The 16082-nt window shown below is 40.9% G+C and overlaps 2 protein-coding genes across 2 annotated transcripts; one reads left to right on the forward strand and one right to left on the reverse strand.

Annotated features, from left to right (window-relative positions):
* Positions 1 to 69: 69 nt before the first annotated feature.
* LOC129590124 (fringe glycosyltransferase-like) lies at positions 70 to 6156 on the forward strand. The gene is made up of 7 exons (XM_055485156.1): positions 70 to 1419; positions 3959 to 4007; positions 4070 to 4112; positions 4465 to 4524; positions 4595 to 4736; positions 5473 to 5632; positions 5704 to 6156. Exons 1-7 carry the CDS (start codon positions 937 to 939, stop codon positions 5958 to 5960), a joined length of 1194 nt encoding a protein of 397 aa, XP_055341131.1. The 5' UTR covers positions 70 to 936; the 3' UTR covers positions 5961 to 6156.
* Positions 6157 to 6175: 19 nt separating this feature from the next.
* Positions 6176 to 16023, reverse strand: LOC129589037 (activating signal cointegrator 1 complex subunit 3-like). The gene is made up of 27 exons (XM_055483514.1): positions 15595 to 16023; positions 14879 to 15519; positions 14561 to 14755; positions 14333 to 14494; positions 14096 to 14224; positions 13607 to 13948; positions 13372 to 13536; positions 13061 to 13309; positions 12715 to 13000; positions 12459 to 12636; positions 12143 to 12386; positions 11288 to 11957; positions 10929 to 11185; positions 10655 to 10820; positions 10085 to 10555; positions 9570 to 9836; positions 9239 to 9513; positions 9065 to 9118; positions 8926 to 8992; positions 8583 to 8841; positions 8311 to 8506; positions 7930 to 8123; positions 7689 to 7866; positions 7287 to 7327; positions 7022 to 7142; positions 6749 to 6952; positions 6176 to 6625 (listed from the first exon to the last, which is right to left on the reverse strand). Exons 1-27 carry the CDS (start codon positions 15815 to 15817, stop codon positions 6356 to 6358), a joined length of 6504 nt encoding a protein of 2167 aa, XP_055339489.1. The 5' UTR covers positions 15818 to 16023; the 3' UTR covers positions 6176 to 6355.
* Between the last annotated feature and the right edge of the window lie 59 nt (positions 16024 to 16082).

Here is a 16082-nt window from a genome sequence, read left to right on the forward strand (position 1 = left end):
TGTTAAAGTTTTTGAGAGTTTTCTTTCAAACTTACGTTTTTCTTCAAAAACTGATTTGTGATGGCTAATTTACACTTTAAGGGCTATCGAATGATACGTAGTCACAGCAGTTTGGATCAGTGCATCGAGCTGACGGACTCAACAAAGATTAACGCTTACGCGATTATTACTTCGTCAAGAGCATAAAAAATTAATTCGTCTGAAGCCACGAAGAGCGTACGTCACGCTTTTCCAATTCCACAATCCCAATACCATTTTCCAGTGGTACTGGCGCTCGCGCTCGTGCAATAATGTGGTTCGCAAACCACCGCTAGTAATAGAGATAAGTAAGAATATGAGCAGTAGTTCTTTATACGAATGCAGCGTATAAGACTATAAGCGTAGTCTACTCGTAGCTGAACTGTATCTCTCTCTAGTCCTCTATTCAGCTTGACTACGGTATAAGTCAAGACGTGTCCAACTGACGGTAGGTAAAATATTTTATAGACTGGTGGACGGTGGTCAAAGTCTATCTCGAATACGGGCGAACCAATCGTGAGCTGCCATTATTCTATAAAACCGGTAGACAAGATCTGTGAGCAAACAATCAATCGATCTATTACAGTACTTCGTAAAACGGATTCTATGATGTTTGTGACTTGTGCGGTGCTGGCTGTCGCTTCTAATCGCCACCTCTACATACGGTACCGTGGCGTAGATTGATCCATTTTATATTTTTAAAAAGATTTGTAGTATGAGAAACTTAATATATAGCCTGACATACTACAAGACATTTTGAGTTTTATCGCATTTATTAATTATATGCAGAACCGCGTAGTTGACTGTTGAGCGGTGTAAATTTGTGGCTGTGTGTGCCAATGTTTAACCGAAAGCGATAGCCGCTCGGCAGATCTCCGAAAAAGACAACAACGTTGTAATCGTTAATTGTACAGCACAATGTCACCATCCGATCGCAACAAACCGGGTTCCACTCTTTTTATGCCCAGAGATAACTTTTATCGTTCTTCGATCCGAAATACAAGATCTCAACCATTTTATATTACGCCCGTGTATTCCAAAATGGCTGTGTCAAAAAAACGTTTTTCAATGCTCACGTTATTCGTTGGAATTTGTATCCTGTACTTCGGGTACGATACGTATACAAATTACCTGATAAATCAACAACTTCGAGAACTCAGAGAAGATGTTGACATATTGTTGGAAATATCACGAACTTCCATCCGTCCGCAGTCTTCGCAGACAACAACGTATCGCATTATCGGCGGAGAAAATGGACAGTCTGGTAGCGAGCCTAATAGGGAAAGCACAGCGCTATTACAGTTGAATGATTTGCATATCAGCGTAAAAACATCCAAAAAGTTTCATCACCAGCGACTGGATATTATTTTGCGAACATGGTTTAGTCACGCAAAAAATCAGGTCAGTAGTAGTACTACTAAGGATAAAAAGTTATTAAATAGCGCATGAGTTAGAATTTAATCATGGTTTATTCACGATTTATTTTATTAGTATGAATTTGTTAAATATTTTTCGAGTTACGAGTGTGACCACTGACCATTAGCCATGTGATTTGCGAATCGTTTTGGGTTTGAAATCGGTACTGATGTTGTCGACTCGCCATTTGTATTACACTCGTAAGTTATTTTCTCGGCACGTTGTGAATTTGACAGCTTATCTTTAACCGTTAGCGTGTACATTTTGCGTTGTTTAAATAAGCATGACGGAAAGAAGCGACTTAAAAAAATGAATTTGAAAGCCATTATGATTTTGCGAAGGAAATAACGCTAGATATTTTCTAAAGCTATATAGATCTATATTATAATTATTATGTAATAATAATAATATTGCTTTAAGCTATAGATCCACGCCGTGTGATACTGTAACTTGTAAGTTTGTAACTTTGGACAGACAGAAATTTAAACTGACAGAGAGATTGTGTGAGTGTAAACTCGGGAGAGGCAGAATGCTGTAAGTCAGGATAGACAGAGACGTAGATGCAGAGGAGGAGCATGTTTTGTGAACTGTGAAAGAACGCACTGAATGTCATTGTCAGTTGACTCAAAATTTCAAGCACTAGTTTTTCGTTTACCTCTCCATAAAACTTCCCAACCAACATCTCAGAAGATAGAGAAAAAATTTAGAAGTTTTTTTATCTCTGATGAGTGGTTATTTGTGGCGAACCGAGAAAGTTAGGCTTGTTTTGGTTTCTCGTAGACAAAGCATAGGGTGCAGGCAACCCCTCCATCGCACGGACCCATACTATGTCTATGAAAAACCGAAACAAACATAACTTCCTTGGTTCGCTATAAAAACATACTCTCCATATATCAAAAAAATTCTGAAATTTTATTCTCTGTTCTGAACCATGGACTGGGAAGTTTTGTTAAAGACACAACGAAAGGCTGGTGCTGCAAGTTTTGGAGATCAAGTGGCAGTCGAAACTCGAAATCAGCTACCCAGAGTCCAGACTACTACACGTATGCGCGTACGCGAGGTGGTTGCCAGACCATCTCGTTCAAATAGCCGTGCACTCAAGCGAACTTCTCAGATAAAATTCAACAACAAAATTTTTTTGCAGTTAAGTAAGTATTATTATGTAACCACGTGTACTCTAAACCATCCATTTCCTTCGCAAGGCCGCAGGATGCGGCGTCACTTTAAGTGTTTTTTTGAAACTGTACTGAGTAGGTCGTTTGCGATGATAAGCAGGATATGCAATAGAAATACAAAAATGCTTGCAGAAACAGTAATAATCACAAATCACAATATAGCTCTGCGTTAGCCGTTAGGCATTAAATATTGCAATATCGTTAGCTTTCTGTTCAAAGAAATGGATTTGCTCGGATGTCAAATATAGGATTCGTAGCTGCAGAGTGCAGACGCATTCGACTTGTATCCGCGTTCCCTCTGTCCCTTTATCTAACTTAAGGTAATTACAAAAATCTCATTACTAGACCTTCGCCAGTGGACTTGAGCCGGTGGCAAAATTAATAGCTTGCATTCAATGTCCATCGGTAGAACAGTACTCTAACAATTTAGTTACTTCTGATCGCAGACAGCGTGCATTGTTAACACTCGAGTGTTACGGGGAGTGTATGATGCTCCCTCGAGAAGTCTGTTACAGTAATTGTTATCCCTGGTTACACCGTTACAGTACCCGATTTGCGATAAGCCGCCGATCAAGAGAGCAGGCGCAAAAACCGCGCGCAGGGGCCATAAAAAGTAATTAAAAAGTAATTAAGACGCTGCTCTCTAAGACATGGCCTGCTCCCACAGGCACGGGCCCGACTCACAAAAGTGACTATGCGGAGTCCGGTAGTGGTCATGAGCATACGCGATGTACAACAATGGAGGAGACACAGGAGGAGGGAGAAATTAGTCTGCCCTGTGTCTGTGGACGCTGGACAGTGGACACTCACTAGCTCCAAGCGCATCGTATACAGGTTCAATGTGCATCCAGTGCATGTTAATTTTGCCACCGTCATAAAAATCCATTTGCTCGAAGTGGTTTGTTTACATAAGGATTGAATTTATTCGGCTGAGCTAAAGAGTAGGCTTACTGAAAAACATTACTGTATATATATTTCCACTATGGTATGTAGTACTACTATGTATGTACCACTTCCAGCAATTACGCTTGTAACGTCAAATGCAAGGGCACTGGGCGGGCGTCGTATAGATCTTTTTCTTAAAATTTCCTTGATTTTTTCGAATATTTTCGTTTCCTGATTTTTTAGCGTGTTGGAATTTTGTGTGTTTCCCAGCTTTTGATGTTGTGCATTAAGTTGATCTACCGGGTAGCTGAAAAAAATGACGGCATCCTGTTTTGGCTTGTTTTTCGTGGGCCCGTTGTCGCATTGTAAATTGTTTAGGAGGATTAGGAGCATGAGCATACAAGTGTGAGAATGCCGTAATCATTAGCACTCGCTGCAGACAAAGATTTTTGGTTTTATGGCAGATATATTTCATAACCGATGAAGAAGATGAAGAATTTAAGCTGAAAACAGGTAAATACAAAAAGTCTAATTTGTTTGTACAAATTGTTATAAAAGTGTGTTCTCTTTTGTAGATGGCCACCTGATAATCTCTGGATGTTCTAATTCTCATGACAGGTGTGTAGAAATGTTTTAAGTAATTATTTAATGGTAGCACTGCTTATTGCTAGTACATAATTATATGTATGTGCTTCAGCTGTTCAACGCTATGAACACTTCTCACAACCACGGCAGCGCAGTTGTCGAATCTGGATTAATGTAATAATATTTGTATCACATATTACATAAGTGTTAATGTTATAATGTAATAGTATTAGTATTAATGTATTATTGGATTGATGTAATAATTGTCGAATCTGTATTAATGTAATGTAATACGGTATCATATTCCTGATATCTATATACTAGTAAGTAGTATGAGTGCTAGGGTAGTTATCAGATCATGGCTGATCGTGAGGGGATGTTTTAGGAAGGCTCTTTGTTGTAAGATGGCGATGGAGCTGGATTTCTTCTTATCGCAAAACAAAAAGTACGACTTAATTTGGTGACATTTCGCAGGATACGCTTTCTGAAAAGCTGATAAATATTTACTGTGTTAGATGGTTTTGCCATTTTGATGATGATAATTACGTGAACGTATGGAATCTCTTGGACATGTTGCGTGGATATGATTACGCCGGACAGTGGTATCTCGGTAAAATCAGCACCAACGCTGCAGTAGAACTTCAGCTTTCCGATGAAGTAAGTTGACTTTCCGATGAAGTAAGTTGACAATTATGTGCGTCTTATTTTCGAAAACATAAGCTAGCAAAGTCACCGAAGTGAGATAGGTAATTAACATTATGCCAGGCTTATGGTAATGCAATGCCGACAGTCGTGCGTGCCCGCCGTAATGATCCGGCTGCCGGCATGGCTGAATAGTGAATACTATATCGCGTGTCCATCACAAAGTTTGTCACACGACAAACTTCATTCGAAAATTGTATTCTATTATTGTCCCTGGTTCTAGTTACTGTGTACACGTACCAATAATGCAATGTAGAAAAGGGTATTGAGTATTGATACCTTATTGAGTATTGACAACAGACCAGCGTAGCGGGAACAACCTCTAAAGAAAAAAATAATTTCAATCCCACTTGTCGCCGAACGCAATGCCAAATGTGAGAGCATACACTGCGAGCAGCTGCTTTATGCTTTGTATAGCGCATGCTGCTGAACTGCAGTCACTTACGTACCGGCATGCGAATAATCATCCCGTATATTTTTGTTTTTATTCAAATTTTCGTACCATTTTTATTTGGTTTTGTTTAATCATTTGCAGAAATTTTTTAACAAAAACGTAAGAACTTAATGTTGCAGCAGGAGTGTCGGGTTATTGCTATGATTATTATGAATCGAAATAAAGATATATGTATGGAAAAAGTATTTCGCAGTGGGCTAGTGAGTATATATTAAGGTGAATATTTTGAATTTGCAGGACCAAAATGCAGTCTTTCAGTTCGCTACAGGTGGCGCTGGTTTTTGTTTAAGCTATTGTTTAGTCGAAAAAATGAAGCCTCTGATCTCTGGGGGAAAGTTTATGAGTATCGCAAAAAAAACTCGGGCGCCTGACGATGTTACCGTAGGCTACATTGTCGGTAAGCGCTGCAAAATTCAAATTCACTTTCCGTATTCATATTTTTGGTATATGTTTAATGACTTGTTTCAGGGCACCTTTTGAAAGTTCCACTTACAGTTATCGAGCGCTTTCATTCACACCTGGAACCTCTGCACCTCATGGACTTGGAAACTTTGAAAACCCAGATCAGTTTCGGCTACTCAACGAATCCCGGAAATCAGATGAACAGGGTATCGGTTTCCGGTTGGGATACCGAATCAGATCCGACGCGATTCCTTTCTCTCGATTGTGTCCTTCGTCCTGATGATGAAAAGAGAGACTGTCCTACTGTACCTGTTTCTGTTTAGATCCCGCCTTATAATGGTATGATAGAGTGATAATATTACTTCGGTATCTGCTTAACTAACAAATCTGTGATGCGTTGGAGATTTTTTCCACAAAGATTTCTGTATGTTTTGAATGCCTTAATTTGTGACTTCTTGCACAAAATCAGTTGACAATTGTATGTTTGGCATTCCTCACTTATGGGAGAAAATAAAAATAATTCAGGAATATGGCTTAGCAGTCAGAAATTTTACTCTTTTTCTTCTCTGCTAAATCTTTGTAATTTATTTTCGAACTTTATGAAGTTTTACAAACCGAAAGCATTCATTCGTATAGTCATAGTGTATTAAAAGTCTGTAAAAATATCCCATCGGTCCCAAACCTCACTGAATCATACAAAAATCACCAGCTAAAATTATCACAGACCAACGTGAGGCTCGACCGCTTGCAACTGCACTGCCATCTGTTGATCCAAACCAAAATATGAATCGGAAACCAAATAAAAATGCAATATCACCCGTCCAGGCTGGGATGGTGCTGAGAAAAGCAATGAGGAACTGAGTGAGCGTGAGATGAATCCGACACGTTTCATCGCCAACAATTCTCCACTGTCCACTTCACCGAGTAGCAGCCACCAGCCCTCGTCCTTAGGTTTATGAAACCGGGATGTAGCGACCTTTCTACCGGGCTGAAAAAAGTAGAATAGTAAGTGTCATACGTTTTCCTCAGCGGAGCAAGTGTTCAAAATTTATTGGAATAACAACAACTGTCAAAAGTCACTTCATGAATACAACGTTGTAAAAAAACTTACGGTTTTGCGTGATAAAAGACGGATGCAGTTAATCTCCAGCACGTAAGTTCCCCCGCATTCCACATCAATCCACAAATTTCGGTCGTCAACAATATTTACGGTGCGAATGCTGCTATCAGTATTATCACCAGAATCTGCTTCCACATTCTTCTTCAGGCCTAATTCTACTTCCAAAAGTGGAAATGAAAGGATAGTCTCAATAATCTGAAAAACAGCCGGCATGATGAAAGAAATTATAACTGCATTGCTGGAAATCGATATGTCTTTGCGTACTTTGTCATCGTGACCTTTTCCAGGTGGGCATATGTTTCGCAGTAGGGTCCCCAGATGGCTTTCATTCTTTTTTGATAACGCGGTGTAATGAATTAGTGCAGGAAGTGTTCCAGCAACGTTTCTATACACAAAAATTACTAAATCATAGAACGCAACCAAATAAGACTATTAAAATTATTTTTCCCACTGAACCAGAAATCAAAAACCAGTATCATGCTGAAAGAAGCATCATCAAAGCTGAATAAAAGGAAACAGTTAAAACAACCTGTCATATCCTCGTACCGCAATGCTTGCACTCGGAGCAGTCTAGCAATACAAACGCCTGAATTATTATTTTTTATTTATTATCTTTCCTACAGTAGCCAACTTATTCAGCGTAAGCTGATGAAGATATCTTACCAGGCTAATGGAAAATTTTTTTGGTACATTTTGAAAATTTTATACTTTTTTTGGTTTGATTTTATGAGATAAAAGTTACCCACCTAGGAATCGAACCCAGGACATACAGTCTTAAAGCCAGACGTACTACCACCAGGCTATGGGCAGATTAACATAAATTTGGTTTTATTATCCCTACTAGCTTATTCAAAGCTGATGAATATCTTACCAGGCTAATGGAAAATATTTAAGCTGATATATATCGCATAAATACTTGCCCTTCCATTACCTGTATAATGCGCATAACCTGATCTAGAACATGGCTTTTCAGATCCGTTGCATAATCTGCATTAGGCATGGCAATCTGATTTCGAGAAAAATACACTTGCAGCAGCAGGAAAACTTTCGCATGTGAACTATCCAGTCGAGATGTTTCAACGGGCAGCGGCACTTGTCGAGAAAGAAGGCTACAATTTGAGAACAAATAAACAATCTTTTCCGGCACAAATCAAATGAACGCAAGTAATCACCCATTTTCGGCATCCTCATTGTGGCGAACTGGCACCTGCGCGAATTCTTGGACGTCCGATAGTATCAAAAGAACTTCAGAGAGCTTAGCACTTGGTGTCAGTCTTTCATGAAGAATTCGCATGGTGCCGTGTTTCAAATAGTAATAAGACGCAATAGTCCCAAGGTACGTTGGGAAAACGAGAAAGTTCGGAATCTAAACACACCTTTCAATTTGAAGACAATAAATGTTATGTTATCAAACGACTGCCCAACGCGTGAAAACAAAAGATTTACTTGATGAAGCGACGGTATGCGTATCGATAAAGGATCGCACAAATAATTTCTCAAAATGATGACGTTAAACTTTGTGCAACCCGGCAAGCGAGGAACAAACAACTTACGTCTCCATCGAACTTCCTTCTTCCCTCATTTTCGTCGTACTCCACACAGCCGGAATTTTTTAAATCAATCAAACAATCCAGAATCAGCTTCTTAACATGATTTTTTACGTCGGCAACAAGAACGGGGTCATCGTCCAACATGTTTGCAGCTTTTTCGGGATTTTGAAGCGAAATTGGTCGAATCACGGAATAGTAACTACAGACACAAAACAATGGTTACTATATATTATGTTTTTTCATCTGCTTATCTAGATTGAGGTAGCCATACTAACTCGGGGTTTGCCAAAAGACGTCGGAACAAATAGGTCCAGGTCATGTACTCCAGAGTTCCTTCAAAGGTGATCAGTGTTCCCGCCACAATCTCAGCATTGATATGGTCGGGCAAAACATCCTGCAACTGGCTCTCCACGGGCAACGGGTGGTGCAAAAATTTGCTGTAGTAATGCTTCAATGGCTCGTGGCAAAGAATTACCGCGACACCCTCCGTGTCAAACTGTGGACGTCCAGCTCGACCCGCCATCTGCAGGACATCTGAAGCACACAAACTTTCTAATCACGATCATCAGTACAATGAACAGCATGTATCGTAGCCCATAAAGTACTGCTCAAACGTACCAGTTACCGGCATTTTAACATACTGCTTCGTTTTTCCATCGTAATACTCGGTTCCCTTAATGACAACCTGGAACACAAATAGCTTACAATGTCAGCAATGCATGAGTAACAATAAAACAATACTGCGCAACAAACTTACCAAATGTGCAGGAAAATTAACACCCCAAGCGAGAGTGGCCGTAGCGATCATAACCTGTCAACACAAGCAGTGACAATTATCTAAAATCCCACATGTTAACAGATTTTTTTAAGACATCCAACATTATCAACTGCAAAACAGAATTTATCACAAATAAAACAGAAATGAGCATACCAGAATCTTTTCTTTTAGAAACAGCTGTTCGACGGTAACACGATCTTTTTCATGCAGACCAGCGTGATGGATACCAATGCCATACATTAACAGCTGCTTTAAATCGGGATCCCGAACATCCGACGTCAAATGAGATAATTCTTCGTCTGTCGTACCGTTCCATTTTACCTGGTCGAGTGCCGCAAAACTTAGCAGAGCAAAGCCAGTTAGGCGTGTCTGACGCCGGGAAGAGACAAACACCAGTACGGGTTTTCCATTGGAATGCGTTCGAATTGCTGCAACAGTCCCCGTTAGGAAGATAAAGCTAAAAAGAATTCAAGAAACATCTCGCCTTGATACGTTGGTTTATTCATCAACTGCATCCGGGGACAGTAGTGTTTGCCAGGATATCCGGAGATGTGGTATACCAAAGGCACCGGACGGACAGCTGAGTTGAAATTGAACAAACCGGCAGGATAGATATTCAGCCAACTAGCCACATCATCCGCACTGGCCAAAGCGGTAGACAAGCCAATAATGCGTACCTTCTGGTGTGTAAACGATGCGATAAAATTGGTTCTTGATACAATAACTTCGATTATAGGGCCTCGATCCTCACCTGTTCGCACAAGAATTTAAACTAACGGTTCAAGGCACAAATGAAAGCTCCCAAGCGGCCCAACGTACAACGTCAAAACAGTATTATCAAAATAATCAGCCTTCAGAAACTATGAACAGTTTCTTGAGATGTACAGTACAAAGTACATCAATTTTGCAATATAATTACATACACATTACAAAAAAATGTAAGAAAATGTAAATGAGTGCAATAAAATGTCACGTATTAAAATTTTATAAACATCTCACCCAGCATATGGATTTCATCGAAAATTAGCAATTTAACGTCTTGGACATAGCTTCGATGCTGCCAGCTGCGACTGATCCCATCCCATTTTTCCGGAGTAGAGATAATAATATGGGCAGCATTGATGGCGCGTATATCTGGAGTCGTGTCTCCTGTCAGTTCAACAACTTTCCATCCCGCTACCGTTTCCAAGCGTGCCTTCCAATCTGCCACTCTTTCTTTCACCAGGGCCTTTAGAGGGGCGATATATACCACTTTACATTTCGTAATTTTCAATGCTCGAAAGATTGCTAACTCCGCTGCGATAGTCTTGCCGCTGCCAGTTGGAGCACCCAACAAAATATTCAAGTCGGTGTGCATCAAAGTATGAAAGGCTTGAGTCTGAATGGCATTGAAATGCTTATGCGAATAGAGACTTTCCAAAACCGGGTCATGTAGCGCGCTCAACGACAAGGGCCGGAGGTGCAATATCGCTAAAATAAATACACCTCAAATGAGGATTCAACTGGTATGAAATTCATAACAACTCAATCAAAAAACAACACTAATTCCGTTTGTCATGCACCATTTACCTGTATTAAGCGCGCCTGTTTTCGGCACTTTCAGCGCCCCAAGACTGATATGTGATTGATGCTTGCAGTGCAAGAATCGATCTGATCTGATATGAATCAGGATCTGGCGCGATTTGTCGTGGGACGGTATGACAAAATCTAATTGATCTATTTCGTGTTTCAGGACCTGAAACGAACAAAAATTCACATACAATACTTACCGTTTGTACAGTTTGATATCTGTCTCACAATATCCACGCATGGAGTACCACATGACAAGATCATTTTTTTGTACCTTGGTTTTCTGTAACGCATACTCCTGGGTATGATACGTGCAGTTGTTAGCAGGATCTTCCGCCCAAATCCAAAAATTAAGTACTCGTTTGGTTCCCAGAACTTTATCGTTCCAAACAAAATTCGGCGTTATGCGCAGAATAATTTGGATGATACCATTGCCAATTGGTTTCGTCACTGTTTCCACGTCCAACAGAGGGTACATGTCCGCGAAATGCTTCACCTTCTGACCGGCTGCACGATTATGGACCAATTGGCCTGTTATAAAGAGGCAATTAAAATCACAATCACAGAATTATCATTTACCGCAACATCTCCTGCTGACTGAGGAAAAAGATTGTGCATTAAAAAAATGCATACCAACAGCAACTTCGTCCAGGTCTTTTAAACGCTCGATGGTTAAATGTTTCGCCGCTAAATGCTGATAGACGGAAAGAGGTAAATCCACTTGCAGTTGCTTTAAAGGATGATCGGAAATCCACATGCGATTTTCGACAAACAAGCACAAATTCAGAGCACTGTCGGCCAGGTTAGTATAATTCTTGTACATCGCCATTTGGAAAACGGCTCGCATAATTCTTGCTGCATTTTGCTGACAGTAATAGAGATCCGACGATAGCGAATGAGTTTTTGGCTGGCAATGGGATATATAAGATTGAATGAGGACATTAACTTTCTTCTCTGAATCTTCCATAGCCTGGCCAAACGGTAGATGAACGTATTCTTCTTCCCATTCATCCAGTTCAGTCATTTCCTCATCCCGAACTTTAATTTGCGAGAACTCAGTGGCTTTGCATACCAAACTTAAGATCTGATATTCCTGCATTTTGTCATGCAGGCCTTGCACATCATCGGCAAAGGTCAGCATCGTCTTCACATCAATGTAGTACCAACTGGCGATATTTCCAAACTGAGTGGGCATCAAGAAGCCGTTCCGTTCATTAAATCGAATCATTCTAGCTTGATCCAGAGTCTTTGCTGCTTCTGTCACCTTCTTTGTAAACCATGTCTCCATGTAATTTGGCACAGTCTATAGAGAACAAAACCAAAAGAAAAACAACTACAAATACAATCATAAAAATACAATCCTAAAACCATAAAATACTATAATCATAAAAAAACTACAAACTATGAAAACCCTCACAGATTTACCTGTCACCAAGTTGACAGAAATCGCACAAAAAATGCCTACTATAGTGGTAAATATATACATACTTCTGCCAATGTTTTGTCGATCCCATAAATCAATGGTTTTTTATGCAGGCGCCGATACCAGTACGTAGATCTTAACCAATCAACCGCTTCCGACACTTTGGTAACATTGTGCAGCACAATTTCTGCATTAAGGTGTTCTACAAGATGATCTGGCAACTGAGATTCGATATCCTGACTGCTGGTAAGCATGGAAATAAACTTGGGCAATGACTTATGCTCGGTAATAATTATACCATGTCCGGAGCTATGAAAAATGCAAATGCAGATCAGAACAACCTTACCTGGTAACCGTCAATACGAAATATTTCAAACTTACGTATCAAACTGTGGTCTTCCCGCGCGCCCGAAAATCTGCTGAACATCCAACACATCGATGTCCTCGTAGGTGCCTTTTTCTGGGCGGTAAAGTTTCGTACCAAAAATGATCACCGCGTGCGCCGGTAGGTTGACTCCCCAGGCCAGTGTAGCCGTACAAACGAGGACGCGGATGCCTCCTGTAGTATTTCAAATATCAAGATAAAATTTCGCTTTGACAATACCAATGACAATTTTGCAAAAGTGCTCATCTGTACCATCTTTAAAAAGCCTTTCTACACCGCTTCGATCTGATCGCACCATTCCAGCGTGATGGATCGCAATACCCTCCATGACCAAAGTCTTTAACTCTCTGTTGGCTGTCTTCTGAGAGAAATCCTGCATTTTCTTGATAACCATTCGGCTGACAAGGTGCTTATTGTCGTAATCTTCATCGTTCGAATTTGGAATAAAATAAGCACTATCCCCATGTTCAACAGCCATTTCGCGTATCGTATTGGCAACGCGATGTGTTTGATTTCGAGCGTGCACAAACACCAGGACCTATTTTCACAACAGAATTGACAAACAGCAGTCTTCCATGGCGACATACCAGAGTATCACCTGATGCCCTCCTTTGATGTTCTCCATCAGTTTCTCATACATAACTTCCGCCATCGCGACGTCGTTTCTTCCCCCGGGCACGGTTTTCATTCCAATGAATGTTTGCCGCAATGGCACCGGTCTAAAACGTCCATCGAAGAAGAACATTCCAACTTCTTTGTTGACGTGAAGAAAATCAGCAACATCTTCGTAAGTCGGAAGTGTTGCCGAAAGCCCAACAATGCGTATCATTTTCTGTTGTTCTTCAATCTGGGCAAGCAAACGAACGTTTTCTCAAAGCGTATAATTCAGCCAGAATAACGAAATATTACCATTCGAATAGTCCGGGCAACTAGACTTTCAATGACGGGACCGCGTTCATCATTCAGTAGATGAATCTCATCAATGATCAGTAGCGAAACTTGTCCCACCAACTTGGTATCACCAACACTTTTCCTTGTAATCACATCCCATTTCTCTGGCGTCGTAATAATCATCTACCAAGCACCGCTTATGTGTGTGCATGCTTTTTAGATTTGCTGAAGTCAAACTTATAAGTCACTATACCTGAGTTTTTTCCAAGTCATGCATTGCCACTTGTGTGTCACCGGTAACTTCCTCCACTCGTAGCTTATAATACTTCAATCTTTCACTAAACGTCCTTACCATTTCCGATGCTAGAGCTTTCATAGGAGCAACGTAAATCACCTTGAAGCTCTTATCAACAACACCAGGCGACGTCATATGCTGACTGATTTCCCGGGCAATCGCCAGCATGGCGGTATTAGTCTTGCCGGCTCCGGTAGGAGCACATACTAACATATTTTCACTAGTTGTGTACGCAGTACGGTAAACTGCACTTTGTATCTGATTTAAGAAATCGTAGCCTTCGAAAAGAGTTCGTATCACCTACAAAATAGTTCTCCTTAACATGCGCCGTCATAACAGTTCTACCTGAACCACGCAATATACAAACATGCCCGTAAAGGAGCAAAAACAATAATCAGGGTAAGGTTTTAGTTTACGAAATCAAAACGGTAGTGACTTATCACTTACCTCATCCATATCCTTTATACGAACGAGAGGTGGCAGTCGATCAACGGGGATACTGTTCTTCGATGGTGCCTCAACAATTATTTCCTGACAGGATTTCCTTTCGTTAACAACGTGGTCCGGCAAAACAATCTGTAAATCCATGAAAATCACGAAAGGAAATTCAAACGAATCAAACAGAAAGAATAAAAGAACGATGCCTCATACAACATAACTGCGGTACCAACAGCCTAAACCTACCTTTTGGCCCTGAAAAAGAGCAGCTGATTTTTTCAGCTCCGCCAGCTGATCAAAAACGAAAGGGTAAGTGCGCGTCACATAAGAATCCAAATCGGTTTTCTGAGCTCGCTGCATTTCTTGCATCTGCCACTTTTCTGCCAAACGAGCGTCTTCTTCTTCAGTCTAAAGTTCGGCAAAAGAAGGTAAAACACTTCTCAACGCCAAATGACTTCACATGCATTTCTTTACCGTCAAAATGCCATTGACATCGCTTTCATTCTTAGTTTTCTTACGAACTTCCACTTGTGAATGATAAAGTGGACGTTCCGGGCGACCGCTTCCTTTGTTTCGTGCAGCCTTCTCCTTATTCCTTCGCACCGCGTTGCGATTTGTTAGTAGGGATGTCACCAAATCCAGATTTTGAAATCCCAGCATTTCCACGAGCTATCACCATACGATAAACAATCCCACCCGGATGTATAGTACAAACTGATAAACATGTTCTTTTTCGTGATCAGGAATTTAAAATAAACATAAATCACTGAACGAAGAAAATGATTTCCTTACCTCTTCTTGAAGTTCATCATCTCGTTTTCCCCCGGTGAGAAGCGGTTCCACCATGGACACGAGATCAGTGACACTCACATTGCCACCTTCAGATTTTTCATACTGCGTGGTAATCAACAGCTTCACCAGATCGCTTCCCGAACCGTCTTCTAATTTTTCCGCAAATTTTCCAACAACTTTCATAGGACGTTCATTCTGCAATTCCACCGGCCTCTTCTCTTCTCTCGTTTCATCGACTTGTACAGCCACCGGTGGCGGTGGTGGTGTATCCATTGCGAGAGCACTGATTCCATAATTATCCACCGAGGGACGTGGAATTTGCTCAGTCGCATCCAGATCAGCAGTTATCACATTCTGAAACTGATCGATCAGCGTATTTATATTGGTACAAGATGCTCCACGTTCACGCTCCACCGTTTCCTTCAAGCAGACCCATTCTTCCTCCGGAATGAGGGGGACCAGCTGCTTTATCAAAGGCACAGCGGCTTCGATGAAGGGATCTTGGTCAAACGATGTATGGAAGACTTTGCGCAGTGCATCGCGCTCTTTTTTCCCAGTTACACGGCCTCGACTTTCAATAAACACCAACAGAGACTTCACCGCGCAGTCGTCGATCTGCTCCTGGATACTTTCTGTTCCCACTACAGAAGCGATTGTAAAATAAGCACTGCACAATTGTTGGTTTTATAAGCCGTAAGCACCACTACTGCACTTACAGTACTTTCGAACCAGCATGCGATATTTATGGAGTACATCCGCCAAGAGCTTCTCGCGGCTTTTATCATGCAGCTTTTGTACAAGAACAGAAATCGCAACATTCCATTCCGATATGCCTGCTCCACTATCGTCCCTTGAAGAGTGGCGAACAGCTGCGGAGGAATTGGAATGATCGCGATCGCTGGTCTGCCAGAACTGCCAACTCAAGCGACCGTGATACATGATGGTCGCAACCGTTCCACGACGGACAACCTGTGCGAGCAGAGCTTCTCTGCGGGCTAAAAAATGACGAAACACAAAAATTCCGTTAGAACTTGGGCGTCATACGCTGAATTTTCCTGATTTAACCACCAGCATCGATAAAAAACGAATTAAAAATTTAAAAGTGTGCAATCTGCTACATACACTTCCTGTGACTTCCATAAAAAATCTACCTGTGTAGTTAAAATGACTTATGATGAGAATCGAAGCTCAACTTCAAAGACTT

This window comes from Paramacrobiotus metropolitanus, unplaced genomic scaffold (genome assembly GCF_019649055.1).
Source record: "Paramacrobiotus metropolitanus isolate TYO unplaced genomic scaffold, Prichtersi_v1.0 Parri_scaffold0000002, whole genome shotgun sequence".
In the NCBI taxonomy this organism is placed as follows: Eukaryota; Metazoa; Tardigrada; class Eutardigrada; order Parachela; family Macrobiotidae; genus Paramacrobiotus; species Paramacrobiotus metropolitanus.